The sequence below is a fragment of the Nicotiana tomentosiformis genome, chromosome 4 (genome assembly GCF_000390325.3).
Source record: "Nicotiana tomentosiformis chromosome 4, ASM39032v3, whole genome shotgun sequence".
Lineage (NCBI taxonomy): Eukaryota > Viridiplantae > Streptophyta > Magnoliopsida > Solanales > Solanaceae > Nicotiana > Nicotiana tomentosiformis.
In genome coordinates, this window is record NC_090815.1 from 103,697,802 (window position 1) to 103,724,840 (window position 27,039).

A 27,039-nucleotide genomic window follows, 5' to 3' on the forward strand; every position below is an offset into this window, starting at 1 on the left:
AAACATCATTTTCTCATATACAATGTTGAAAAAGGGAATATCTCAACTAACTTATGTAAAACTGAAGATCAAATTACTGATATTTTTACTAAAGCTATAAGTAGGGACCACTTTGAAAGGAATGGACTAGAACTAGGTCTAATTAACTCCTTCCACTAAGTTGACTCCCAATGATTGGTTACAAAAAACATAATAAGACGTAGATATTTAAGTATAATGTGTTTGATTCATCTTTGTCCTTGTATTAAGCTCACACACTCGCATAGAAAATGTGGTTGATAACTGTGTTGCATGATACTAATATGAAGTGCTTAAGCTTTATTGCAGAAACGAATAAGGAGTTGCTAAGGAGTTGGTTCTTTGACTCAGGTATGTGCCAGGTTGTCTTAAGTCACTAGAACTTATATTCTAAAGTTACTGCTATACTCAGACTTTTATTTCAGTTGGCATCACTTCTAGTCGTCTTCTAGTCATAGAGTAGGGGTGAATCCTTGTGTAACTAGAGATCAATTACTCCTGAAAACCTTATAGTCAAAGTAACCGTTATAAGAGTCTCGTTAGAACTCAAATTTGGTCACCTTCTCTCTTCCAGTCAAATCAGGAGTAACACCTTTAAAAGGCCCTTATGATCAGCTTCTCTAACCTCATTGTTCCTTTCAAACCCTAAGCAAGTATAGAAAGCGGGTATCAAGAACTAACCCTTCCATTCTCTTCTTCGAGGTTCTCATCTGATCACCAAGCCTAAAGCCAGTCAAACACCTTCTAAATCTAAATCATCAACCATGGCTGAAGCAAAACCCAAAATCTTGACGCCAAAATCATAGAAAAATGTCAAGCCTTCAAGAGAACCCATACCTACACATGTTCATTCTCCATTAACATCATCCACCATACCTACCTCATCCTCCCCTACTCCTACTGCTCATGTTATTGTTATTCCCATCTCTGCTGTACCTCCTCCTTCAAAAGCCACTACCCATGCACCTGAGCTTCCTATGAAGAATATCTCTAAGAAGGCAAAGGTCAAAGCAACTTCAAGAAAATCTGTCAAGAAAGTGCCTGAGGCTGCTACTCAGAGTGACTCTGGAGTTAAGGAATATAGGATTCAGGGGGAATCAGGTATAGGCACTACTGATCAGGTATCACATCCTGCTTCCAAGTTAGATGTTTTGGCTTCTACTATTGATCTTGCACCCCTAGATACTCTTCCACCTACGAGTGAGAAGTCACCAGTAGAGAAATTCATGGTAGAAGAACATACATGTCACGACCCAAAATCTCACATGTCGTGATGGCGCCTATATGAATACTAGGAAAGTCGAAAAGCTCGATAAACCACAATTTCTCTTAAGTTTGAAAATACAATAATTAAATTCAGCGGAAGAAATCTCACAATTTCAAATATAACACTCCCAAAATCCGGTGTCGTTGAGTACATGAGCATCTAAATGAATACAAAGTCTGACTGATAAACATCACTGTATGAAGTATAGAACAGTACAATAACTAAACAGGAAGAAAATTAAGTCTACGGTCGTCAAGCAGCTACCTTGATACTCTCAAACAGAAATAACTCTGAATTCTAGCAGTCGTCGTATCCGGGAGCACCTGGATCTAAACACGAGGTGTAGACTGTAGTATGAGTACAACTAACTCAATAAGTAACAAGACTAACCTCTGGGCTGAAATAAATGATGAGCTCCGCAGGTACAGTCCGGTAAAAATAATGGTACAGAAATGTAGGCATGCTTTCAAGTTCAACAGTTAAACTCAGTACAAGTGAAATAGATCAATACTGCATGATATGAGGCATATGACATCTCAGTGGAAAGACCTCATGTAAATACTGGTCACAAATTATCCGGTCACTCGGTACTGTTTATAGCCAATCCAGTCCAGGGGTGTTCCAATCCGTATGTAAATACACATCGACTGAGAGTCGGTCACCTAGTACCGTATAAGGCCAATCCAGCCCTGGGATAATTTATCCCCAAAATATAAATAATACGATCAAGATCCATGTCCAAGTAAACTCATTATAATAAAAATAAGTAGGGCAAGTCCATGCCCTGGGAAATTTCATCCCCATATATATATATATATATATATATATATATATATATATATATATATATATATATATATATATAAAATCAATAAGTAATGCAAGTCCATGCCCTGGGAAGTCCATCCCGAATATTGATGATCATCTACGCTCATTGGGGGTGGGTACAGACTCCGGAGGGGCTCCTTCAGCCCAAGCGTAATACAAAGCCAATATGGTCTACTGCAGGCGGGTAGTCCCGATCAGTATAATGACAAAGCCTATAAGGCCTGTTGTAGGCGGGCAGCCCCGATCCATATAATTATGATGTATAAAGCCATTATGGCCTGCTGCATTGCGCAGCTCAATCCCATAAATATCCTCAGAATGGATAATTATTACTAAGTGTGAAATGTATATTTTTGAACAATTAATTCAACTACAACACGACCCCATGGGTCCTAAAATATCGGCACGTAGCCTAAACACGATATTTATCACAAGCCTCTGCTCAATTCCTCTAACACGTGCCACATGTTCAGATAATAACATGATTCTTTAATTTTACAACTTCACAGGATTTATTCAAGACACAATTTCTGTGGTGCACGTCTACATGTTCGTCACCTATCATGTGTGTCACCTTCAACAATTCATATCATACCAAATTCGGGGATTCATACCCTCAGAACCAAGTTTAGAAGTGTTACTTACCTCAGAGTGTGAAATTCTTTACTTTGCTATGCCCTTGCCTCGCAAATCGGCCTCCGAATGCCTCGAATCTAGTCACAATTAATTCGTTTCGGTCAATAATATTCATTGGAATTAATTCCATAAGAAAATGCTAATTTTTCAATAAAATCCGAAATTAACTCAAAAATGGCCCACGGGGCCCACGTCTCGGAATCCAGTGAAAGTTACGAAATATGAACGCCCATTCAACCATGAGTCTAACCATACCAAAATGACTAAATTCCAATAACAATTCGACCCTCAAATCCTCAAAATCTATCCAAGAGGGTTTTCAAATTTTTCCAACTTAAATCACCAATTAAATGTTAAAAATAGTGATGGATTCGGGTAATCTAACCAAGATTGAGTTAAAAACACTTACCCCGATATTTTCTTTGAAAATCTCCCAAATATCGCCTCAATCCGAGCTCCAAATTGTTAAAAATCCTATTTTCTGAACTTAAACATTATGTCCAGTGGTTTCTTCTTCGTGAACGCGACCTATGCTTCGCGAACGCGAAGCTTTGCAAACTCAGACCTTCACGAACGCATCCCTTACCTCGCGAACGCGTAGAACAAAAGACTGTGGTTCCCAGCTGCCTCACTCTCCTTCGCGAACGCGACGCCACTCACGCGTTCGCGATGCACACACTGCCCTACTCTTCGCGTCCTCTCCTCCGCGAACACGTAGAACAAAAATCTCACCAGCTCAGAACGCTCTTCGCGAACGCGAGGCTCCTCTCGCGAACGTGAAAAATAAAACTAGAAAAATTGCAGCAGCAGATATCAGCTATCTCACTTAGGCCAAAAATAATCCGTTAACCATCCGGAACACGCCCGAGCCCCTCGGGATCTCAACCAAATATACCAACAAGTCCTAATACATCATACGAACTTAGTCGAGTCTTCAAATCACATCCCACAACACTAAAAACACGAATCACACATAGATTCAAGCCTAATAAACTTCGAAACTTTCAATTTCTACAAACGACGCCGGAATCTATCAAATCAAGTCCGATTGACCTCAAATTTTGCACGCAAGTCATAAATGACATAACAGAGCTATAAAAATTTTCGGTACTGGATTCCGAACCTGATATCAAAAAGTCAACTCCCTGGTCAAACTTCCAAGCTTAAATTCCTATTTTAGCCATTTCAAGCCTAATTTAACTACGGACTTCCAAATAAAATTTCGAGCACGATCCTAAGTCCAAAATTACTATACGGAGCTGTTGGAATCATTAAAATTCTATTCCGGGGTCGTTTACACATAAGTCAATATCCGGTTAACTATTTCAACTTAAGCTTCCAACATGAAATTTGTTCTTCCAAGCGAACTCCGAAATACCTTAAAACCAAAACCGACAGTTCACACAAGTCATAATACCTCGTACGAAGTTATGCAAGACCTCAAATAGTTTAAAGGAGCGTAAATACTCAAAATAACCGATCGAGTCGTTACAATACAGGGGATTTAGGAAATGAGGTAGATACAACGGTTATGGAGCCTGTGGTTGAGTGGGAAGGATATAAAGTACCAGTACAAAAGGAGGCTTTTGATGGCCTTAATTTTAGCTGGACTGAGGATGAGAAAAATGATGAAGGTGAGAAGGAAGAAGAAGTTGTGACCAGTCATGAGGAACATAAAGCTCAGAACATAGAAAATGAAGAAGGAAAGAGTGAGAATGAGGGAGTATCTGGAGATGAGAAGGAGAGTGATACAGAGGATAAGACAGGTGAACATGCTAATAACTCTGTAGAAGAAGAAAATCTGAGTGAAGAAGAGGAAGTTTCCGAAAGTGATGGAAAGGGTCAAGAAAAGGTAGGTGAGAGTGAAGAAGGTAATGACGAGAGTGAGAAAGAAGAAGGGAATGAGAGTGAGGAATCTGAAATCTCTATGACAATTGGAAACACTGTCATAGCCCCTTTAGAAGAAATTGGTAAGGAGATGAGGGCTCAAGAACCTGGGTCTCTGTTGACTCCTTTCACTGGAGATGAAGATGTTAGCAGTGATGAAGATGATGTGCCACTATCTGAGGTAGGGAAGAACTCAGAAACCACTGAGAAAGCTACAAAGACAACAGTTTCAACAAAAAAAAAAAGTGGTTCCTCCTGCTAGAACTCCTCTCACAAATCATGAAGGAGTCCAAAAGTGCAAAGAAGCCAAAGAAGAAGGTTTCAATTATGGAACCTGTTGTTGAGGTGGATGGAGAAGATAAATCTGATTCAGCCTTGCCAGCAAAGTCTGCAACACCAAAGAAAAGGGGAGCCAAAGACGCCAAACCTGCTACATCTTCTGCAAGGGCTAGTAGGGGTAAGACAAAGCAGAATATTTCAGTTGCAGTTGATCTACTCACAGAGTTTAGGAACAAAAAAGTACTAAATAGGAAGATTCTTGCGAACACTGATGAGAAGGGAATGGCTCAACCGGTTGAGAAACTTGAGCTACAAGGGTGGAAACACATGATTGTCAAAGCTTTCCCCCCAGTATGTGTTCCTACTATGGTGGAGTTCTACACAAATTTCACTTTTTATGGGAAGGTAGTCAAGAATAACGTAGGGGGCTTCGACATGGAGTTTGATACTGAGGAATTGGGACTACTTCTCAATATCCCTTCTTTGGGATTTGACAATTATTTAAAGAATAAGTGGCTAGCCATAGACAATGATGTTGACATTGGCATTGTGGTCACCAGGAAGTTCTCACAAAAGTTTAAACTAGATTCTCCCCAGAAAGTGTACAAGACTGATATGACCCCCTTTCACAAGCTACTGTTTCAGTTTGTCAACTTCTGCATTCTTCAGAGATCTGATAGAAGGCATAAGGATACTCTACTAGACATGGATATGATGGAACTGCTTGACACTGGTTGACCTATCAATCTCCCTAGCCTGATAATTCAGTACATGGCAAGAGCTGCATATACCTCCAAACCAAAGCATGCTATGTCATATGGTTTCATGTTAACTGAGTTATTTGACAAGCTCAACATTACCTTACCTCAGCTTAAGTTTGGAAACCACAATGATGTTTTAGATGTTGTTACCCTCAAGCAGTATGGATATGAGGAGATCAAGTCTAGTGTAACACCCCGGAAAAAAATTTCGAAGTACTTGAGCACTAGTAAGAAAGTTGATATGCGCTAATTATATTCTTTTATGTTCAGACAAGGGCTATTATAAGAATTATATCAATTAATCATGATAATATATGTATGAGGTGCATTAAGAATGGTTTATGGTCTAAGAAGAGCCCCAAGGCTAAGTCAAGTTGAAAAGTTTATGATGGGATAAAGTTTCAAGTGAGTTCGCACAAGATCTAACTTCAAACGAGCATAGATATCTTGATATGAATAGTTATATGGTGTATTACTATCAAACGAAAGGTCTATGTGTATAGTTTCTAATGCTTCAAACCGTTCGTCATTTGGACATTCCTACAAGAAGTTATGACCAAATTACCAAAGGCTTGAAAAATGTGATTTTGCGACAAATTCTACAATCGCAGAATAATTATGTGATCGAGAAAGTGCTTCTGCAACCGCAAAACTGGTCGCAGAATGGACCAGTACAGCCCAGTTTTTGGCACCAATTTTGCGGAACATTTTGCGACCCGCATAGCCATTCTGCGGTCCATTATGCGACCGCAGACCTGATTTCAGAGGGTTAATTTTCCTATTTTCATAACCCGACCCCATTTTGATAAATAGGCTTTGAGGCTTATTTTGGGGCAATTATCTGAGGTTATTTAGAGAGAAGTGAGAGTGTTATAGAGAGATAAAGTAGATGAAGTGTTTTGTTCATCAAGATCTTGCCCAAGCTTTGAAATCCAACAAGGAAAACTCACAAGATCTTCATCTAAGAGGTAAGGTTCCATACCCTAGTTTTCAATTTCAAATCTGGGTAAAAGATGGTTGATTTGGAGTATGATTCTTGGGTATAAGAGTATTATTTATACATGCTTGTACTAATAAGGTTTGTGGAAAGATTGTTGAGCTCAAATAAGTAAATATTGGGTTGTGGAGTGAAGGAAATCTTGTAGAAGAACCTTGTAGTTAAATTTGCACACCTAGTGTTTGATAAAATGCTCAAATGAGTTGAGATCATGAATATCTTCCTAATAATGGTTCAATTTTGTTATGTCTCAAAATAGATTGGGATTGCTAGAATTTTTGAAACGTTGTAGTAATTTGAGAAAAGCTCAAAGCAAGGTATGTTGGCTAAACTACTCTCTTAGAATTGAATTCAATGATGTTCTCATAAGTTTCAAGTATGGTTGTCTCAAGTTCCTTATTATATGTTTCAAGTTGTTCCCAATAAATTCGATTATCTCAAATAAGCAAAGTGTCGAGAATTAAGTATTCAAAATGTGTTCCGAATGTTCCTAACACATTATGTTATCCTTTGGGAATATGTTCAAGAATGATATGTGTATTAAAATGATATGTCTTTGAGTTGTGTTTCAAATGAAGGTTATGATTCCAAATTGTGTGATAAAACTCAATATGCTTAAGACTCTTAATTGCTCATATGTGTACCTAAAGTCTTGATTGGAAATATCTTTCTGTTGATAACCTATAAAGATGGTTGGAAGTGAAATAAGTGAATTGGAATATAATGTGTGGCCAATGTGCAAGAGTGAAAGTTAAACTTGTGGCCAATGGTGCCAATGGAATTAAAAGATGTGAAAGAAGTATGAAATGCGATGATTGATATAAGTGAAAGTTATACTTGTGGCCAATGGTGCCAATAAAATGAAATGATGTGATAAAGGTTATGAAATGAGCCTTGATTCAACTATTCTGAATTGACTTCGAAAATAAAATTGCCTAAAAGCTTATAAACTCAAGTCATGCTCATATTTATGATGATGATACATGAGAGGGAAGAAATGAAAGTGTGGAATATCAAATATGGCCACCATGCCTTGAATAAAGAATCTTATGAATGGACAAAAGATCCAAAGAAATATTGTTGTTGTTATTGATTGAAAATACTAGTGGATATTTATACAATGTGAAAGATGATGAGGTAAATACATTTGCACATATGTTATTTTTGTGAATTATTCCCTTTATTTGGGATGAGATTGATGTGATAAAATTATTCCTCTTAATTGGGATGAGATTGATTGATATAAAAGGGTTGATGTCTCGAATAAGACAGCCTAGCCGATTGGGTCGTGATCGGACTCCTTGTCGCACACATGGTGGTGATTGTGCTGAAAATTGTAATTGAAATTGAGATTTTGGTTGATGTCTTCAAATAAGACAGCCTAGCCGATCGGGTCGTGATCGGACTCTGTGTTAAAATTACGGTGGTATTGGTATTGATAGTAATTGTGGTTGATTTCTCTAATGAGATAGCCTATCCGATTGGGTCGTGATCGGACTCCGTGTTAAAATTACGGTGGTATTGGTATGGATAGTAATTGTGATTGATTTGTTTTAATGAGATAGCCTAGCCAATCAGGTCGTGATCGGACTCTGTGCTAAAAGTATGGTGGTATTGGTATTGTGAATATTGGTATTGTGAACATTGGTATTGTGATTATTGGTATTGTGAACATTGGTATTGTGAACGGTGATATTGTGAACAGTGGTATATCGATGCTAAAGATCTCCCAACCAAATATAATATTATCATCATATTTTTATTATCACTTCACAGTGTTATCTTCATATTTTGGAAATTATTATATTTTAACTTGGCATTTGAATATCATTTATTGTTACTTGTTGGTTCTTACATTGGTATTCTATTTTGAAAGAGGACAATTAGCTTTACATACTAGTACTAGTCCATATGTACTAACGTCCCTTTTGTCGGGGGCGCTGCATCTTCAATGGATGCAGGTGATTCATCAGTGGTGCAACTTTGGTCCTCGTTAGCAGTTACTCCCTATTCAGCAGGTTTTGGTGATCCCTACTCTATTCCGGGCCCGATGTCACTTGATGTTGCACTTTGTGTCTTGAGGTATAGCCAGGGCCTTGTTGCCCGTACTTCCATACTATTCTTCTGTCATATTTAGAGGCTCCGTAGATAGGTTGTGGGTGGTGTATGATGTTGGGAATTGAACTAGAAATGTTGCTATTTGGCAAACATGTTTTTCATTATATCTATAAACTTGTAATACTTTGGAAATTATGAACGAAGTTGCTAATAGAATGAATGGAAGTTGTTAATGAAATCTTCTCAGTGTTTGATTAATGGAGTATATCTCCTCTTATTTCATGAATGAGATTGGGTAGAATGAAATCTAATAGGCTTGCTCAGCCGGGTTTACTCGGTTGAGCGCCAGTCGTGCTCCCCGAGTTTGGGACGTGACAGCTAGAGGACCCACAGGATCTACCATTTTTCATGGGAGATGTAGGGTTGCAGAACACAACAAAAGGTTGGAGTTGCTATTGAAGAGAATGCCAAGCTTCCTGAAGATAATAATGAACTGAGACAGGAAACTAAGCAACTCAGGAAAGAGCTACGAATAGACAGGGAGGCCCATGCTCAACGGATTACTACCCTTGTGAAAGCCTAGACTCCCTCTGCCTCTCACCCTTGAACATGTTCCTTCCCAGTGTCCTTAGTTCGTTTTCCTTTCTAGTGATGTCTTATCTTTTGTTTTTTCTTTCTTAGTCTGAGTTGTCTGCACTATGCTTATTTATTGTGTTCTAATGATAAAGTCAAGGCCCTGGGCTTCTTTTGGAACTACTTAATATTTCACATTCCTCTATTTTAATGATTTGCACTCTTTTGGATCATCAGTTTAGTATATTTGCCTTTTCTTATGCTTGTGTTGTCGCATGATAGGCTTTGAATCTTACACTATATGTGCTTACTGTCTAACATTTGTGTGTGTTTTTTCGATGATGCCAAAAGGGGGAAGATAAGGTGGGGACATACATGTACTTGATGTGATCATCTGGTACTTTGATGTGATTGTTGGTTCTGGGTACAAAGTTTGTCATCATCAAAAAGGGAGAATTTGTTGAGTATTGAAGGTTTGATGATTAACAAAATATGACTAATTACTCAACGAACCATATCCTCAAGGTAGTTGTTTATCTGTTGTGAAGAACCAGCTTCTCAGGTTAAAGGATCAACTCCTCTTGATTGATACTTGTATGTTTGTACAAGACAGTGTAACTTTATCTCAACGTTACCGGGTCCGAGTTTAGTGGAAGATGGCTGTTGTAAGTGATAAAGGTCGTTGCTCAAGAAGATATGGATAAGTCCGTCAGAGACAAAAGTCCCAAAGCTTGTGGAATCTTTGGAACAATAAGAGTCCTATCAAAGAGGAAGATGACTATGAATAGGACTCACTACAAAAACAAGGGCCTAATTGCGGCGGTTTAATAGCGGGGGTCAGCTCCAACCCTCACAAATTTCATTAAATAAGAGGGGTTTACTTAACTGACACAATATAAGAAAATAGCGGCGGCTGAAAACCTAAGCTATCTGCAAAAAACAGCGCGCTAATATTTTCCACGCTATTTTTTGCTTCGTTCATTTTTTTCTCAAAAGCTCAAAAGCTCTGCCCACTTCTCAAAATCTCAAAACCTCCGCCCACTTCTCAAAAGATGAAAACCTCCACCACGCTTAAAAACTCAAGGTAAAGATCTCAATTTTGAGAGATTAACTCAAATTTCATGATTCTTTCTACTTTATTTTTCTTAGAATTGAAAGTTTTGTGTAAATTTCTCATTCCGTTTGTAAGATTTGAACTCAAACCCTCGTTTTCCCCTCTTTTTTCTTTGATTTTCTTCATGTTTTTCCCCTATAGCAGTGGCAAAGGCATCTCAATCACTCACTCTGTCATAGTAATCGACAAGTATCTTCAATTACAGTAAGTTCTTCTACTCTATTTTTGGTTTAGTGCAATATTATTTCTACAAATGGGTCTTTCATCTTCCCCATTGGGTTTGTATAATCTGTAACTTTTGTATGTTTTCTATTGCATGTGGCTTTAATTTTATTTTTACTGTTTTTTTGGATACTTTATGTTAGATTTTTATTTTCTCTGTTTATTTGAGTTTTCTTTGTTGAACTAGCAGAAAATATAAATTTTTATGCCATATTGTATGAGGATTTATATGGGTGCATTGTGATTCTAAGGTTTGGTGTTTGAGCAAAAGTTTGGTAAATTTTCTTTAATAAACTGTTTTACTGTTTATATGGGTGTACTGTTTTACTCCAGTAAAACAGTTTATTACAGAACTGGACCTATCTAATCAAATTTTAGTTTACATATGGATACAATTAAATTCCAGCACATGGATAAGCATGAAACAGTTTAAATTAAACTACACATTCTAGTTTACAAAACTACACATTCCAGTTCCATGATACAATTAAACCTCCATCGTATAACTAGATGGTTGGTAGCATGAAATAATTTAAATTTTCTTTAAAGCCATGTTATAAAGGAGTGCATACAGAACCAAGAGAAAACAAAACCTTTTAGAATCAAAGTTCATCCTATAACTTTCAACTTTTTTAAGTTATAATGGAGTACATACAAAACCAAGAGAAAACAAAACCTTTAGAATCAAAATTTATCCTATGACTTTCAATTTTTTTAACTTCTCCTTCTAAAGTAAGCCTCCCTTATTTTGACAATCTATCTCAAATCTACCGGTACTTCATGAAAATCATAATAATCTTTTCTTAAGATATTTGGCTATGTATGTTCTCTGTTAGAATTAATTAATTTTTTCATTTTCTGTTTTGTTAACTTATACTAATAGACTACTCATTTTCTTTCTCATGAAATCTTATAGGTGATATTATTGCACAATAATCTAATTTTTAATGGATAAATCTTGAATTGGAATGCTTAGGAACACACCAGAATATTTGTTTGGTTTGAATCAATTTCTAGATTTTGCATTTGGCAGACTAGAAATATAGTGTTTGATCATTTGATCGACAAGCCGTTCCCTCAAAACTATGTCACTTGGGTTATGCATGGGGAAATGAATATATTGCATAATTCTGGAAACATAGAAGTCACTCAAGATGCACCACCCATTGAAAATCCTATAGAATTGTTGATTAATGAAACATTCAGGGGCTTAAGACATGAGGGTGTTGATATAGGTCCATCACAAGTAGTTGGAGAAGAAGAAATGATACATGATATGCCTACTTCAAATAACAAAGATTTTTTTGAGTTGCTTAGAGATGGACGTCAAGAATTATATGAAGGGTCTAAGTATTCAAAGTTAAAATTTTTGTTAAAGCTTTATCACATAAAATGTTTGTCTGGGTTAAGTGACCAGGGAATGACTATGATACTAGATCTACTTAGAGATGCATTTAAATTTGCAAAGATTCCTCATTTTTTTTATGAAGCCAAGAAGACCATCAGTAAGTTGTGTCTTGATTATATCAAGATAGATGCTTGTCCAAATGATTGCATATTATACTGGGAGGATGATGTTAATGCAGAAGCATGCAAGTATTGTCACACTTCTAGATGGAAGCCCGAGAAGGAGAGCAGTAAAGACCATGAACCAACTACAAGTAAGAAACAAAAGAAGAAGAAAAATAAGAAGCCTGCAAAACTTTTGCGCTACTTTCCATTAAAACCAAGATTACAAAGATTGTTCATGTGCTCTAAGATTGCAGAGCATATGAGATGGCATGCAGAGGATGGTAACAAAGATGGAACCATAAGACACCCTAGAGATGGTGAGGCATGGAAGAGGTTTAATACAACTTTTCCTGTATTTGCTTCCGATCCTCGAAATATTCGATTAGGCCTGGCTAGTGATGGGTTCAATCCTTTTGGGATGATGAATACTAATTATAGCAATTGACATGTAGTTTTGGTTCCATATAACCTTTCTCCTTGATTGTGTATGAAGCAACCAAATTTTATCCTCTCAATGATTATTTCAGGTCCACGTACGGCGGGGAATAATATAGAAGTATACCTACAACCCCTTATTAAGGAGTTGAATGAGTTGTGGAGTGAAGTATTGGATACTTTTGATTAATCAAAGGATGAAATGTTTAGAATGTGAGCAGCTCTTATGTGGACAGTTAGCGACTTTTCTGGACTTGATATCTTATCTGGTTGGAATACACATACTGGTCTTGCATGCCCATCTTATAATTTTGACGCAGAACCTTGTCGACTTCGTCATAGTAGAAAGTGATATTTTATTGGCCATCGTCGGTTTTTGGGAAGAAACCATAAATATAGAATGATGAGACATCGTTTTGATGGAAATGTTGAAGAGAGGACCCCTTCAAAGAAGTTATCGGGATCAGACATTTTGCAAAAAGTGAAAGATATCAATGTCATATTTGGAAGACAAGCAGAATTGAATGATACCAGGAAACAAAATAGGAAAAAGAGTGTTGGAGAAGGTGTAACTCAACAATGGAGGGAAAAAAAAGCATATTCTTTGATCTTCCATGTTGGGAGTCTAACTCATTGTGCCATAATTTAGATGTTATGCATATTGAAAAGAATGTGTTTGATAATATTATATACTCTTTGCTAAATGATAAAGAAAAATCAAAGGATCATGTTAAGGCTCGAAGAGATCTACAAGATATGGGTATAAGGCGCGATCTTTGGCCGGATGAGAATAATGAATGCCGGCTTGATGCATTTACAATTCCAAAGGAGAAAAAACTGGCCTTCCTAAATACTTTAAAGAATATCTCAGTGTCAGATGGTTATTCAAGTAATATATCTCGTTGTATTTATTTGGATAAAAAAAGAATCTTTTGATTAAAAAGTCATGATTGTCACATCCTTATGGAACAACTGTTACCAATAGCAATCCACAATGTGCTTCCAAACCAGGTTGTTGCAACGTTGGTAGAGCTTTTCTCCTTTTTTAGGCATCTTTGTCTGAAAAGATTAAGCCTTTCAGGCCTAGAAAAGCTACAAAATCGGATTGTGGAAACTCTTTGACATCTAGAGATGTTATTTCCTCCATCATTTTTTACTGTAATGGTTCATCTAACTGTTCATCTAGTGGATGAAGTAATAAAGGTGGCCCGGTACATTATTGGTGGATGTATTTTGTTGAAAGGTGAAATATTTCTTATTCAAAATTATTTTAATAGATCTTGTAATAGTATTTCAATGTAAATGTTTCTTCTAACACTTTATTATTTTAGTTATAGATTATTAGGTCATTTCAAGTCCCTTGTAGGAAATAAATCACAACCAGAAGGTTCTATAGCTGAAGGTTACATAGTTGAAGAAGCTCTAACTCTTTATTCTCGTTATTTTGAGGGAATTGAGTCAAGGTTAAATCGACCTAAACGTGTAAACGATGAACCAAATTATAATGAGGCTTCCGAAGTGTCATCTATGTCCCCTCAACAAGGTAAACCCGTTGGAGGCTCCACAATAGAACCATTGACTCTTTTGGAGAAAACTCAAGCTCATCGATATGTGTTACTTAATTGCGCAGCAGTAAAGCCATTTATTGAGTAAGAAATTTGATTTGATTTGATTTATAATAAATATTTAGAGTAATTGGATTAAAATTTATGCATATAACACCTTTGTAGTGAATTTAGACATCACATCAAAAGAAGTAGAGGCCGAAGACTTTCACCAACAGAGGTAGAGAGGAGAGTTAGTAAAGAGTTCGCTGATTGGTTTCCTAAGCGAGTGAGTGAATGATATTTAAAATGTTTCCTAATTGGTTTCCTAAGCTTTCTTGTATCAAGTTGTAATTTCTAATAAAAATATTTTATTTATTTAGATTATGAATCCAGATATAGCAGACACTATCTCTGATGATATCAAGTTCTTAGCACAAGGTCCAGCACAAGATGCAAGAAGATTCAGTGCTTATAACATTAATGGACTCAAATTTCGGACTTTGTCTAGAGAACAAGGATTAAAAACTCAAAATAGTGGAGTTTTTCTTGTCTCTAACACTTCGTGTGTTGCATCTAGTTCAGATAGATATGCAAGACAAGCACACCTGACATATTATGGGAAGTTGGAAGATATTATTGAGCTTAATTATTATGGTCGGTTCAAGGTTGTTCTCTTTAAATGCCAGTGGGCTGACACTACTCGAAATAGAGGGTTCAAAATAGATGTTTGGAAGTTTAATTGTGTCAACTTCTCTAAATTGATCCACCCTGGTGATCGCGAGGATGATGATCCATATATTGAGGCATCTCAAGCAAATATGGTCTACTATGTTGATGATGAAACTGATAAAGGATGGAGTGTCGCTGTACATCTAAAGCCAAGAGATTTGTTTGATATGGGAGAGGTTGATGAATAAGAAATATACGAGAATGAGCCATTGAGACAACAAGAATTTGGATATTTTTTTTATGTTGATTACGAGAATATCCAAATTGCAACAGAGGAGCATATGACTGAATAGATATAATAAAATATCCAAATTGCAATTGCAACAAGAATTTGGACAATCTTTTTTTGCTTGATTAGGATATTTTGATTAGTGTTTTTTTCTTCAAAACTTACTATATTTTGGCTAAGAAAGTGATATTTATTCTTTATGAAAATTTTGTGATTGTTTGTTGCTCGAGTTTTGCGTAGAATTCAGTAAGAGTTTGATAAGCTATTATAATGTGGATCTAACATGTTCAAATATTTCTTTGAATGTTTACTTTTTAACCATATTGGATTCTTATTTTTTTATATTTCTCAGCTACTACTATTTTCATGAGCTATATTTTATTAACTTGATATTGTATGAGAAAGAGGTAAGGCAGAAGCATTGCTGATGAAAATTTAGAAGCCATTTTCTGAACTGAAATATTGTTCAAGAGAAAAGGGAAGAGTGTGAGATTATGATGTTGTGATTTGTAAAGAAGGGCTTTTTGTAGGATAAAAATAAGATCTAATTTTCATTTACACATCCGAACATGACTGTTCTGAAATTGCCATTAGGATACAACTATTGTGAAATACAGAAGGGCATGTGAGTATGTGACTTTGTGAATTCCTTGGTTTTCAGAGTACTACTTCTAGGACTTTTTTTTTCACTTCTTAGATATGATGGTTATCAAGGTTATGAGCATGCTATAATACCAGCTATGAGAAAGAGAACTTTAGTAAATTTATGTGTATATCTTAAATTAGATTCCGACTTGCACACCATTCTTTTATCTTGAAGTTTGTGGATTCTCTTTGCATTGCTTATTAAATTCATTCATTATTGAATTGCAGATATGGCAAGGTTCAAGCGTTTGCTGAAAAAGGAAAATTCAGATCAGTCACAAGGTATTGAATCAACACTTTCTTTTCTCCAATCAATGCCATGCATGCCAACATATCCGACCACATTAATTTTGGCCACAACATATCTGACCCCATCATTTCAGCCCACATCGCAGGCGGCTCCAACATTTCAGTCGGTATTATAGACTTCTCAATCAGTTCACTCAACATCCCATCTAGCTCCAATGGATCAGGCCGCATCACAGCCGGCACCGGCAGTTTACCCTGCATCACAGCCATCTTGGTTAGTTCACTCGACTCCAACAGATCAGGACTCATCACAGCCAGGTCCAACAGTTCAGGCCTCATCTAGAAAGCATTCAGGGAGCCATTGGACTGTAGAAGCAATAGGTAAATACTTTTGACTATTAGTACATATTCAGCAGTCCCTTCAAGTTGAGGCAACAGTCATTGAACAAAATTAATGTAGTGTAGCTAAAAGTCTTTATTTTTGGATTCAGCTGATCTTTTTTGTTATACAGATTCGGAACAAAATATCAAGAAACTCAAAGTGAAAATTAACGAAGTGCTAAATTTAACGTGTGAAGAACGTATTGTGGTTGATTTTGATTACCTGGATGAACCATTTGGAGATGCACGCGGCCTCCTTTCAGGATTTTGTGGAATTTTAGCATGTGACTGCACTTTATTTTCTATCCACTGTGAGAAATGGTCGAGTTTACCTATCTCATACTTTAATCGCGTCTTCGATCAAATTATAAAGGTATAAGCTCTACATTCTTATAACTATATCACTGTTTTTGTTTTTGGAGAAAGACAACTATATCTCTATTTTGTCTTTGAACTATAGCTCTACATTCTTAGAACTAATAGGATTAGGAGCATTCTGTAAATGAACAAAATTATTGTTGCATATAAAAGTGCTATCAACTCCTGAAAAATGGATCAACAAAGATTTACTAACATAAAAAAAGGTATGAAGTAGGCTTGACAATTCATTGTCAAGGCTTGTTATTTATATTCTTGACCAAAATATTATATACTCTGCTCTGACATTTCATCAGGCCTACTCAAGACTTTGGCAGAACATAGTAAGCCTTACCGTTTTGCTTAAGAAGCATGTTAATTAATGACTGATCTGCCATTAGAATCCACAAACCATGATACTTGGTTTAACCTTGGATACTTTTACAGATTGATGCACCATTTACCTTTTTCTTTCTTAAATGGAGATCAGCCATAACTTTTTGTTGAACAAGAATCACAAGTTCAGTAAAGAGTACACCTTAACACTTTGCTGTAAACAAGAGAATCTTACAAGAACAGAGACAAAAAAAGCAAATAGACAAGACCTTTTATTGTACAAAAACCACAAGGACATGCTAACCAATGTTTTATTTTTGATGCCCAAGTTCTTCTTTAATACAGAGTCAGTTGCACGACCACATGTTTATAAATCTATTGGAAAGAAATAGGCTGCAAATAGGCTCAACTTTTGGAGTGCATTTGAAAACCCACTTAAAAGTAGAACTGAGATTATTGATAATGTATTGGATGGAATTCCGCCGGATCAATGGATTTTTTTTATTGATTACCAATATAAAGATTCAACAAAGGTACTTATGTAACTGCTTCTACTAGTCTTTACAATTATATTATTGTTTGTTCTTCTAATTGAGTTTGAAATATATTTTTATAAGGAAATGCGTAAAAGAAATGCTGAAAATAGAAAAAAAATAGACGATTCCACACACAGGTGGTTCCAAAGCCAATACTACGAGAAGGGCTGAGATGGTGAGTAAATTAATTTACTATGTAATTATTTCTAAGTAGTAACTAATTCTGATTTGATTTTTTATTTACAGATGGCTCAGACTGGATAAATGCCTGGACGAGCACAAATATACATTGCTACTCATAAGCTCTGTTTTAAAAGGCGTTTCTGGGGTGAGCCCCGGGGCGAGGCGTACCAAAAACGCCCTGGAACGATGGTGTGGGGCGAAAGTCTCAAGAGGCGTACGCCCCGCAATTTGGGGCTTACGCCCGGGCGTTCGGGGCGCGTTTGTTTAGTAAGGAGTAAGCCAAGAGACCTTTTCAAATTAAAACAAAATTTGTTGGATTAGTCCTTCATATAATACCCAAATTCTCAAAAGTAAGTTTTGTAATTACTCAAAAGGTTTAAAAAGGAACTCAAAAGTATTAAATTTAAAAGTAAAGACCTTTTTATTGATTTAAGCCCTAATTCATGATTTTCTCAAATTTTTATCTTGTCCGCTAGTCTGCTAATATCTCCAAAAAATAACGAATATTTAATTTTTTTTACAAATACAAAGAGAACTATATTTTTCTTCATAGCAGCAAATTCAAAGTTCAAATTGCAGGTTAATCATCCTTTTTGTTCCTCCATATAGAAAATTTTATTCTTTTAGACTCAAATTACTTGTGCTTGTAAGTAACGTATAATAGATTATTTTGATTAGTTTTTTGTGGGGATGGAGCACACATATATATAGTTTTTTTTAATTTTTATGTAATTTTACCTGTTTATAAATATTAATTGTTATTATATTATTTTACAATTTTACCTGAGGCATATGTAAAACGCTCCGCCTTACACCCACGCCTTTTAAAACACTACTCATAAGAATGAAGATGGAGTCTATGTTAATGAAGAAGCAAAAGAAATATGCGTAAGTTTGTGTGAATTCGTAGCTTATCTTAAACGTGATGGCTGATGCTATTTTCATTTAGTTGTTTCATTTTGAAAATTTTAGAAAACTTGTGATATGACGTTTGAACAACGGCAATTACGAATATGAAATTTAGTTGTAGCAGTTTAAACTACCACTAATATGTGCAAATGGCATATTTTGATGAATAATGCTTGTAGAACGATTCCAAGTTAGCTTGAGCAATAAATTGATTAGACGTTCATCTTATTCAGCAACCACTGGCTTTTGTGATTAGGCATTTATTCAAGTCAAGTTAAATATTACCATTGTGTCTCTCTTATTTGTTGGTCCCTTCCAGATCCAGATCAAATCGAATTTTGACACTAGACAAATGCATCCATGTTGGCTTAGTTGTGACAATGAGTTTTGTTTGTGTAGGAAAAAAATGAGTTAGCTTTAAGCCAAAGCACCATAGACGAGTCTCAAATTTTGCCAAATGATGTCGTTGGTAAGGTGCTAGGAAAAGAGCACTCTGGAAGGGTGATGTGTTTGGGATTAGACCATGTCCCTAGTAGAGTTTTTAAACAAGTAAGACCTCATTTTGGTGGTACAAGTTCTTCAAGTACTGAAGGTTCATGTTCGTCCCAATGTCAACATAACCATAATCAAATAATGAATGCTCACAATCAAATGATGAACGCTTTCAAGGCATATATGATAATGAAAGAAGGGACTATACCAGAACAGTTTGCGGGGTTCTTTGCTTCTCCTTCGACGGTTTCTCCTACAACGGTAAGTAAAGTTCTTCAATATTTTTTTCTAGTCCTACAATGTGTGCACAAGTTTAACACCAGTTTCTTGTGAATCTATAAGTACAACTGGCCTTGTTGTTGCATCTGATGTTGTTACACTTATTTACTTACAGTATTTAGTAGAACCTAGAGTTACTGCAATTTATGATTCTGGCATAATTTTTATACTTTATTTTTTTTATGGCAGCCAAGTGATGCGGATAGTGGACCCCTTTCGTCAATGGACGCAAGAAGATCATGCAGTGATAGTAATTCTAGTGGCAATCGTTAATTTCATTGTAATTATCTGAGATAATTAATTGTGACGATGTAATTGTGTGGTTGAAGTGGATGTTAGAATGTTGGAGTGAATGTTTTGTGTTTAAAATAGTTTTTGAGTGAGGCTACTTAATGTTGACAATTTAGTTTTAAAGACTAATGATATTTTATGATAACGTTTTGTGATTTTATGATATGTTATCGATTTCTTTTAACTTTAAAATATATTTTTTTGCTTTGATTATGATTTACAACTTAATTAGTAATTTTGTCAATAATATATGAATTAAAAAAATTAATAAATTTTTGAGGTTATGACTGACAGGAGCTTTAAATATAAGCTAATAAAAAAGAATAAAAATTATATTGCGGAGGTTTAAAATCGCCGCAATTCGTAACTAAAAATTATTTTAAATAGATTTAAGTTTTAGATCTGCGGGGGTCAACCGTCGCGAAGTAACCTCCGCTACTTAGTTCTGGCGGTCAGCAAAAAACTGCCGCAAATCGATTGTGACGACTCTTATTGTGGGGGTTTTAATGACTACCGCAATAACATATTGCGGGGGTTTTAAACCGCTGCAAACCTTAAAAATAACCCCCGCAATTAGGCCTTTTTTTGTAGTGACTCCTCGAAGATCTCAAGTCGTGTTTAAATAGGATTGAGTTTGGACTTCTGAACTATCCTTTTACACATCAACAACAGAGTCATAAAGTGGTTCACTTGTGTTGAGTACTTGTCTTCTACTCTTCCCGAGAAGGTCTAGTAAATGTGTTTTAGGAAATTGAGTTGTAATCAAGTGTCAAGTGTTCCCGAGAAGGTCTAGTAAATGTGTTTTAGGAAATTGAGTTGTAATCAAGTGTCAAGTGTTCCCGAGAAGGTCTAGTAAATGTGTTTTAGAAAATTGGTTTTACAAGTTAGAGTTACTTGTGAATCAAATAGGAGTAGTAGGAGTACTAGAGAGTATTTAATTACAGCATTATAATTGATACTTTTTGGTTCATTGTTCTAGTGGAGTTGAAACTGAAAATCCTACTTGGTAGGTCGTGGTTTTTGCATCTTTTGAGCCGGATAATTTTTCACGTAAAATTCGTTGTGTTCATTTTATTACTTGTTTACTTTTCACTTAAAGAATACGAAAAAGAACCAATTTCTTAGTAATTCATACATGCACTCAAACTAACATTCTTAACATGAAAAAATATACATAACTTTTCATTAACTTTGTTAAGTTAACACATCTGCTGCTTTTGTTAAGTTTTCCCAATCCCCTTTTTTTATCACCTCTCTCTTCTTTCAACTGTTCTTCTTCTTCTTAAAACAGTAACCTTCAGTAGCACCCCAGTAGCGACACTTCGGCATCTGCTGCTTTGCCGTCGCCGTTTCCGCTGCAGGTGCTGTTACAGTTAAGTCCACTTCTCTCTTTGCAGCCTCTCTCACTCTCCCTCTCCCACTCTCTTTCTCTTTCTCTCTCCTTCTTCTTCTTTTCTCCCTTTTTCTCTCTCTCTCTTCTTTCTCTTCTTTTCAGTTCTCACCGCCGGAGTCGGGACGTGCGTGTTCCAGGCGAGTTGGTGCAACTCCGGCGACCCTTGATTACCAGCGACCCTTCTGGTTTTGCTTTTTCCGGTGACCCCCGCTCCATCTTCTTCTTCCCCTCTCTCTCTTTCCCTTTCTCTCTCCCACTCCTTTGTGTGTGGGGGGGTGCGTCTGTTTCTTTGGACAGGTGCAACTTCTTCCCGGCGAGGACGGACTATTTCCCGGTGTGTTCAAATTGCCGGCAAGTTTCGTAAATTCCGGCGACTTCCGAACAGCTTTCCGGTAGGACACAGCAGGACTTACCAGTGCTCTTGAGCAGATCCGACACGCTTCAGGAAAACTTGCTCCAGGTTCTTTCGTTCTATATCTGGTACTCATGGCATCGGTATTTTTATTGTATTTTTTCTGCTCGCGGGAGTTGGTACCTCCCGTTTTCCAGTTTTTCTTTGTTGTGTGAGTTAAATTGTTGACATCTTACCTCGTACTAGTTTATTTACCATATTAATGTGCATGTTATTGCAACTTGTATTCTTCTGATTTAGTCGGTTGCCTTGTGTGATAGTGATTCCCCTTACTCTGCCGTAGGTAGAGTGGTTGTGGTCTGGGATGGTCGAGTGAGGTCATGTCCCCGGGGGAATGGGGGTGGGGCGGGAGGTAGGGTAGGGTTTAGGGGGTGGGTGGGAGGCAAGGGAGGTAAAGGGAACAAGGGTGTATGTAGGTTGAGAATTGGGTCATGGAACGTAGGTACATTGACGGGTAAATCTATAGAGTTGGTGAAGATCCTCCTGAAGAGGAGGGTCAATATAGCGTGTGTTCATGAGACAAGGTGGGTAGGGTCGAAGGCGAGGGACGTGGACGGGTATAAACTTTGGTACTCAAGAGTCTAGAAAGGTAAGAATGGAGTGAGCATCTTGGTGGATAGGGAACTTAGAGAGTCTGTGGTTTAGGTTAGACGAGTGAATGATAGATTGATGACTATTAAGTTGGTGGTTGGAGAGTGCACCCTAAACATCATTAGCGCCTATGCGCCGCATGTGGGCCTAGATGATGAGGTTAAACGGCGCTTCTAAGAAGGGTTAGATGAGATTGTGCGCCAGGTTCTGTCTGGAGACAAAAGGTATGTCGGTTCCCTACATTATGGAGATTAAGGACATGTATGATGGGGCTAAGACTCGGGTTAGGACAGTAGGAGGCGACTCTGAGCATTTTTCGGTTGTAATGGGGTTACACAAAGGTTCTGCGCTCAGTCCGTTCTTATTCGCCCTGGTGATGGACGCGTTAACATACCATATTCAAAGGGATGTGCCATGGTGCATACTATTCGCTGATGACATAGTTCTGATTGATGAGTCACGAGCCAGTGTTAACGAGAGGCTGGAGGTTTGGAGACAGACTCTTGAGTTTAATGGTTTCAAGCTGAGCAGGACGAAGACAGAATACCTGGAGTGTAAGTTCAGCGCTGAGCCAGGGAAAGTGGGCGTAGATGTGAGGCTTGATTCACACGTCATCCCGAGTAGAGGAAGCTTCAAGTACCTTGGTTCGGTTATCCAGGGGGGAGGGGAGATCGATGAGGATGTCACACACCGTATTGGGGTAGGATGGATGAAGTGGAGGTTAGCATCTGGAGTCCTGTGTGACAAGTGAGTGTCACTGATACTCAAAGGTAAGTTTTATAAAGTGGTGGTTAGACCGGCCATGATGTATGAGGCTGAGTGTTGGCCCGTTAAGAACTCACATATCCAGAAGATGAAAGTAGCAGAAATGAGTATGTTGTGGTGGATGTGCGGGCACACTAGGATAGGTAAGATTAGGATTGATGATATTCGGGAGAAGGTGCATGTGGCTCCCATTGATGACAAGATGCGGGAAGCGAGGCTTTGTTCGGACATGTTCAGAGAAGAAGGCCAGATGCTCCGGTACGGAAGCAGCTGGTTGCGGAGGGTACGAGAAGAGGTAGAGAGCGGCCTAAGAAGTATTGTGGAGAGGTGATCAGACAGGATATGGCGAGGCTCCAGATTTTCGAGGACATGACACTTGATATGAAGATGTGGAGGTCGAGTATTAGGGTTGTAGGTTAGGAGGTAGTTGAGTCATGCCTTACTTCGTACCATGGTGGAACTAGCCATGTAGGATTTTTGTCTAAGATAGCTAGTAGGAATGTTGTGGCTTACTATTTTGCTTTTTAGTGCATGTCCTATTTACTAGCTATCGCTTTTGCTTTGCATCTTTCTTCTAGATTTCATGGTGTTCCTATTTTTCTTATGACTGTTGTGGTGATACTAATATTTACTAATATTGTCTCCCTTTACTTTGCATCTTTCTTCTGGATTTCATGGTGTTCCTATTTATCATATGATTGTTGTTGTGATACTCATATTGTATCCCCTTTTTGTCCTTTTGTCTTTTTGTTTTTTGAGCCGAGGGTCTTTCGGAAACCGTCTCTCTACTCTCTCGGGTTAGTGGTAAGGTCTGCGTACACATTACCCTCCCCAGACCCCATTAGTGAAATTTTACTGGGTTATTGTTGTTATTGTTGTTGTTAAGTTAACACATCATCATAGCACTAAGAAGGAACCAAAACTGTAAAATTTTGTACACTATATATTCAAAGGTAATTGTTTTTCCCGATAATCATTCACAATTTCCACGAATATAGTTCATACAGACGTGGCCTATTTTCGTACTATATTTTTCTTTTGTCTAATTTGACTAGCTAAAAACTAATAATAATAAAACAGATCTTACCAAATAAAAAAGAAGAAGAAGAAGATAAAATTTTAAAATTTTCATGCTGCAGTAGTTCTGAGTCTTGTTATCACCCTTTCTCTCATTGTTCTTGAATGCGCCAATCCTTCATCCTTTATATTTCTCCTTAGATTTAACAATTTAGACAAAAATCCTCCTTTCTTCTTATTCCCATTACTCTCTTCCAATATTCCACCTTCTCTTCTTCTCATTATTAAAGCCAACGATCTACTTTTCGTAAGCACATTATTGTCCGTTCTATAATGAGGTGGAGAAGAACACGAGGACACATCCGAAGACGAAGACAAAGAAGACAAAGAAGAAGAAGAAGAAGTAATAGTTGTAGTATTACTTCGTGAAGTCGTTTTTGAAAGCATAGAGAGTTTTTCACTAAGACAAACGGAGCAAACCCCGGGGTTTTGCTTGTGTTTAGGGTGCTTTTTGCAGATTATAGAATTGGACTTTGCTTTGCTTTTGCTGATTTGCATCTGATCCCTACGATTCTTGAAAAATCTCCTTCTGTTTTCCATGGTATTGTTTTTGGCTAGATGTTCTTGGAAATGGAGGGGGGGGGGGTGAGGGTATATATAAGTATAAAAAAATGTTGGCAAAAGAGGTTTCTGTGATAGTTCATGTGAGGTTCGTAATGAGGTTCATAAAAATGACTTTTTTGACGTGTTATGTTAGATTTTTTGAAAAGTCTATAAGTTGATGACCCAAAATGCACTGCTAGAAATTTACTAATTAGAAAAGGAAAAATGGAACTCGTGTTGGACTAACCGTTTGGTTTTGCTGAGTCGGTGGCTAAAAGGACTAAGCAATGAAGCTTTCTTTACACTTTCTTACGTGGGGCAAGCGTGGAAATTTACTCTGATAATCTTACTTTAAATTAAATATTTAAATAAGAATAACAAAATACAGATTGAGTAAATTAGAAGATTATACTTCTTGTACGACCAAAGGAACGGACTCCCAAAATTCTTCAACTTCTTGTACAAATATTTTAAATCATACTTTATTTTTATTCACAATATCATTATATGATTTAGTAGGGGTGTAGGAGTAAAAAGATTTTGCAAAATATTTTTATTTTTTTAAAACTAATGCATATGTAGTCCACTGATTTAGGAGAGTCTTTTTTTTTCCAGCTTTAAAAAAAATATTTTTTTTTTTTAATTTTTACAAAAAAATACTTTAAAAAAACCGAAAAGACATAAAAATATATATTTTGCAAATTTTTTTTTTTCCAGTTTTTACAGAATATATATTTTTCAGTTTTTAAAGCATTTTAAAAAAAAATAATTTTTTTCAGTTTTTACAAAAAGAATACTTTTAAAAAACTGAAAAGACTTAAAAATATATATTTTGTAAATTCTTTTTTTTTTTCAGTTTTTACAAAAATAAATTTCAGTTTTTACAAAATATATGCTTTAAAAAAACTGAATTTTAAAACGGGTCAGGTGGTGGATTTTTTAAAACGGATCGGGTAAAAAAATGGGTCGTTTTCATCTGGTGCTGACACGTGGCACTCCATCCAAAATAAGGGTATATTTGTTCCAAAGTATGACGGGAAGGGTATACATAGTCCAATAATATAACGAATGGTATTCCTAGACCATTTTCGAAAGTACATGGGTATATTTGCCCTTTGCCAATCTTTAAATGATACTTTATTTTGATTTCACAATTACTACTACTATATGATTTAGCAAGCAAAAGTTCCCTTTTTTCAGTTTCCACGTTTATTTCCATTTTATTAAAGTAATTTATTTGGAGATCTCTAAGATGGGAGAAGTGAAAGAAAAGGTCAGATACTCCCTAAAATTAATTTTGTTCACCATTGTGTTTGATAAAACAGGAAGATAATTTTCAATAAAATATGTGTCATGGGAACCATTTTCATATTATTTGATTACAATAAAATACTTTATAAGGAAAGCATTTTTCATAGAAAAGGAAAAAATAGTTTCCCTCATTTATGAACAAGCATTTTTCTCACCACTATCTTAACTTTTTTACTTCATGGACATTATTATTAATCTTTATTACTCAAAAAATCCATCAGAACACTCTATAATTTGCCAAAGTTATTACTAATCTTTCATATACATTTTTCAGAAAACTTGTTCCACTTACCATCAAACACCGGAAAATAGAAAATATTTTCTTATTTTCCAGAAAAACATTTTTTGATGAAAATAACTTCCGCATACACTTTGAATTGGCACCTGTTAGAAAGAATTTATACGCTGAAATTAAGACATGAGTGCAAACAACAAAGAAAAGAAAGAGCGCTAAGTTTCCATGTTAATATATTAGTACCATATTTCTTCCAAGTCCCTTTTCTATATTTCAAAAATAAAATAAAATAAAATAAGGTAATTAACCGAAATAGACAAATATACATCGAAGGTTTCAAATTAAACTTACATTTCTCCCTCTCCAAAATGGACAAACATCCACCTTAGGAGTGGGCATCGGTTGGTGCTGTTCAACATATCGGTTATCGGTTTATAAATATATTAAACCGATAATCGAACCGATAAGATATGTATTGGTTAGTCGGTTATCGATCTTTATCGGTTCGATTATCTATTTACCCAATAAGAATAAAAATATCCAAAAATTTCATGTTTTTATTAAAGAAATCGTGATCATACTGATAAGAGAAAAGACCTGAATTTTCACTCTTAAGAAAATAAGGATTAAATTTCAACTTTAGAAAAGAAAACTTTCTTTGCATATGAAAATCCAAATGAATGATATCAATTTTGAAAGTTATAATTTACTACGAGTAAGGAATAAAACATTCAACAATCTAATCTTACTAATTATTTCATTGCGAGCGGGCATAATTCATAGGAAAATATAAAATCCAAATCTTGCAAATACTACAGATTCTTTAAAGCTTAAAAATCTTGACAAGAATTAAGATGACAATTCAGAAAAGTTTAAAACTTACTCTAATAATTAAGGTATAAAGATGAAAAGTAACTGTCAAGAATTGAGAAAATGAAGTCATAAGGTGTCTTTATATACTT

General features: G+C 36.3%; 3 protein-coding genes and 1 long non-coding RNA gene across 4 annotated transcripts; 3 read left to right on the top strand and 1 right to left on the bottom strand.

Annotated features, from left to right (window-relative positions):
• The first annotated feature begins 4,280 nt into the window (after nucleotides 1–4,280).
• On the top strand, nucleotides 4,281–4,898 carry LOC138910268 (protein gar2-like). Its single transcript, XM_070201497.1, has one exon. The coding sequence runs from the start codon at nucleotides 4,281–4,283 to the stop codon at nucleotides 4,896–4,898; it is 618 nt and encodes a 205-aa protein (XP_070057598.1).
• An 11,224-nt stretch (nucleotides 4,899–16,122) lies between these two features.
• LOC108947641 (uncharacterized) lies at nucleotides 16,123–19,732 on the top strand. The gene is made up of 4 exons (XM_018775844.1): nucleotides 16,123–16,367; nucleotides 16,499–16,740; nucleotides 19,088–19,441; nucleotides 19,649–19,732. Exons 1-4 carry the CDS (start codon nucleotides 16,202–16,204, stop codon nucleotides 19,730–19,732), a joined length of 846 nt encoding a protein of 281 aa, XP_018631360.1. The 5' UTR covers nucleotides 16,123–16,201.
• A 1,169-nt stretch (nucleotides 19,733–20,901) lies between these two features.
• Nucleotides 20,902–24,018, top strand: LOC138910670 (uncharacterized). The gene is made up of 2 exons (XR_011415819.1): nucleotides 20,902–20,948; nucleotides 23,798–24,018. It is a non-coding gene; the product is annotated as an uncharacterized lncRNA (long non-coding RNA).
• A 21-nt stretch (nucleotides 24,019–24,039) lies between these two features.
• On the bottom strand, nucleotides 24,040–24,528 carry LOC138910269 (uncharacterized). The gene has a single exon (XM_070201498.1). The coding sequence runs from the start codon at nucleotides 24,526–24,528 to the stop codon at nucleotides 24,040–24,042; it is 489 nt and encodes a 162-aa protein (XP_070057599.1).
• Between the last annotated feature and the right edge of the window lie 2,511 nt (nucleotides 24,529–27,039).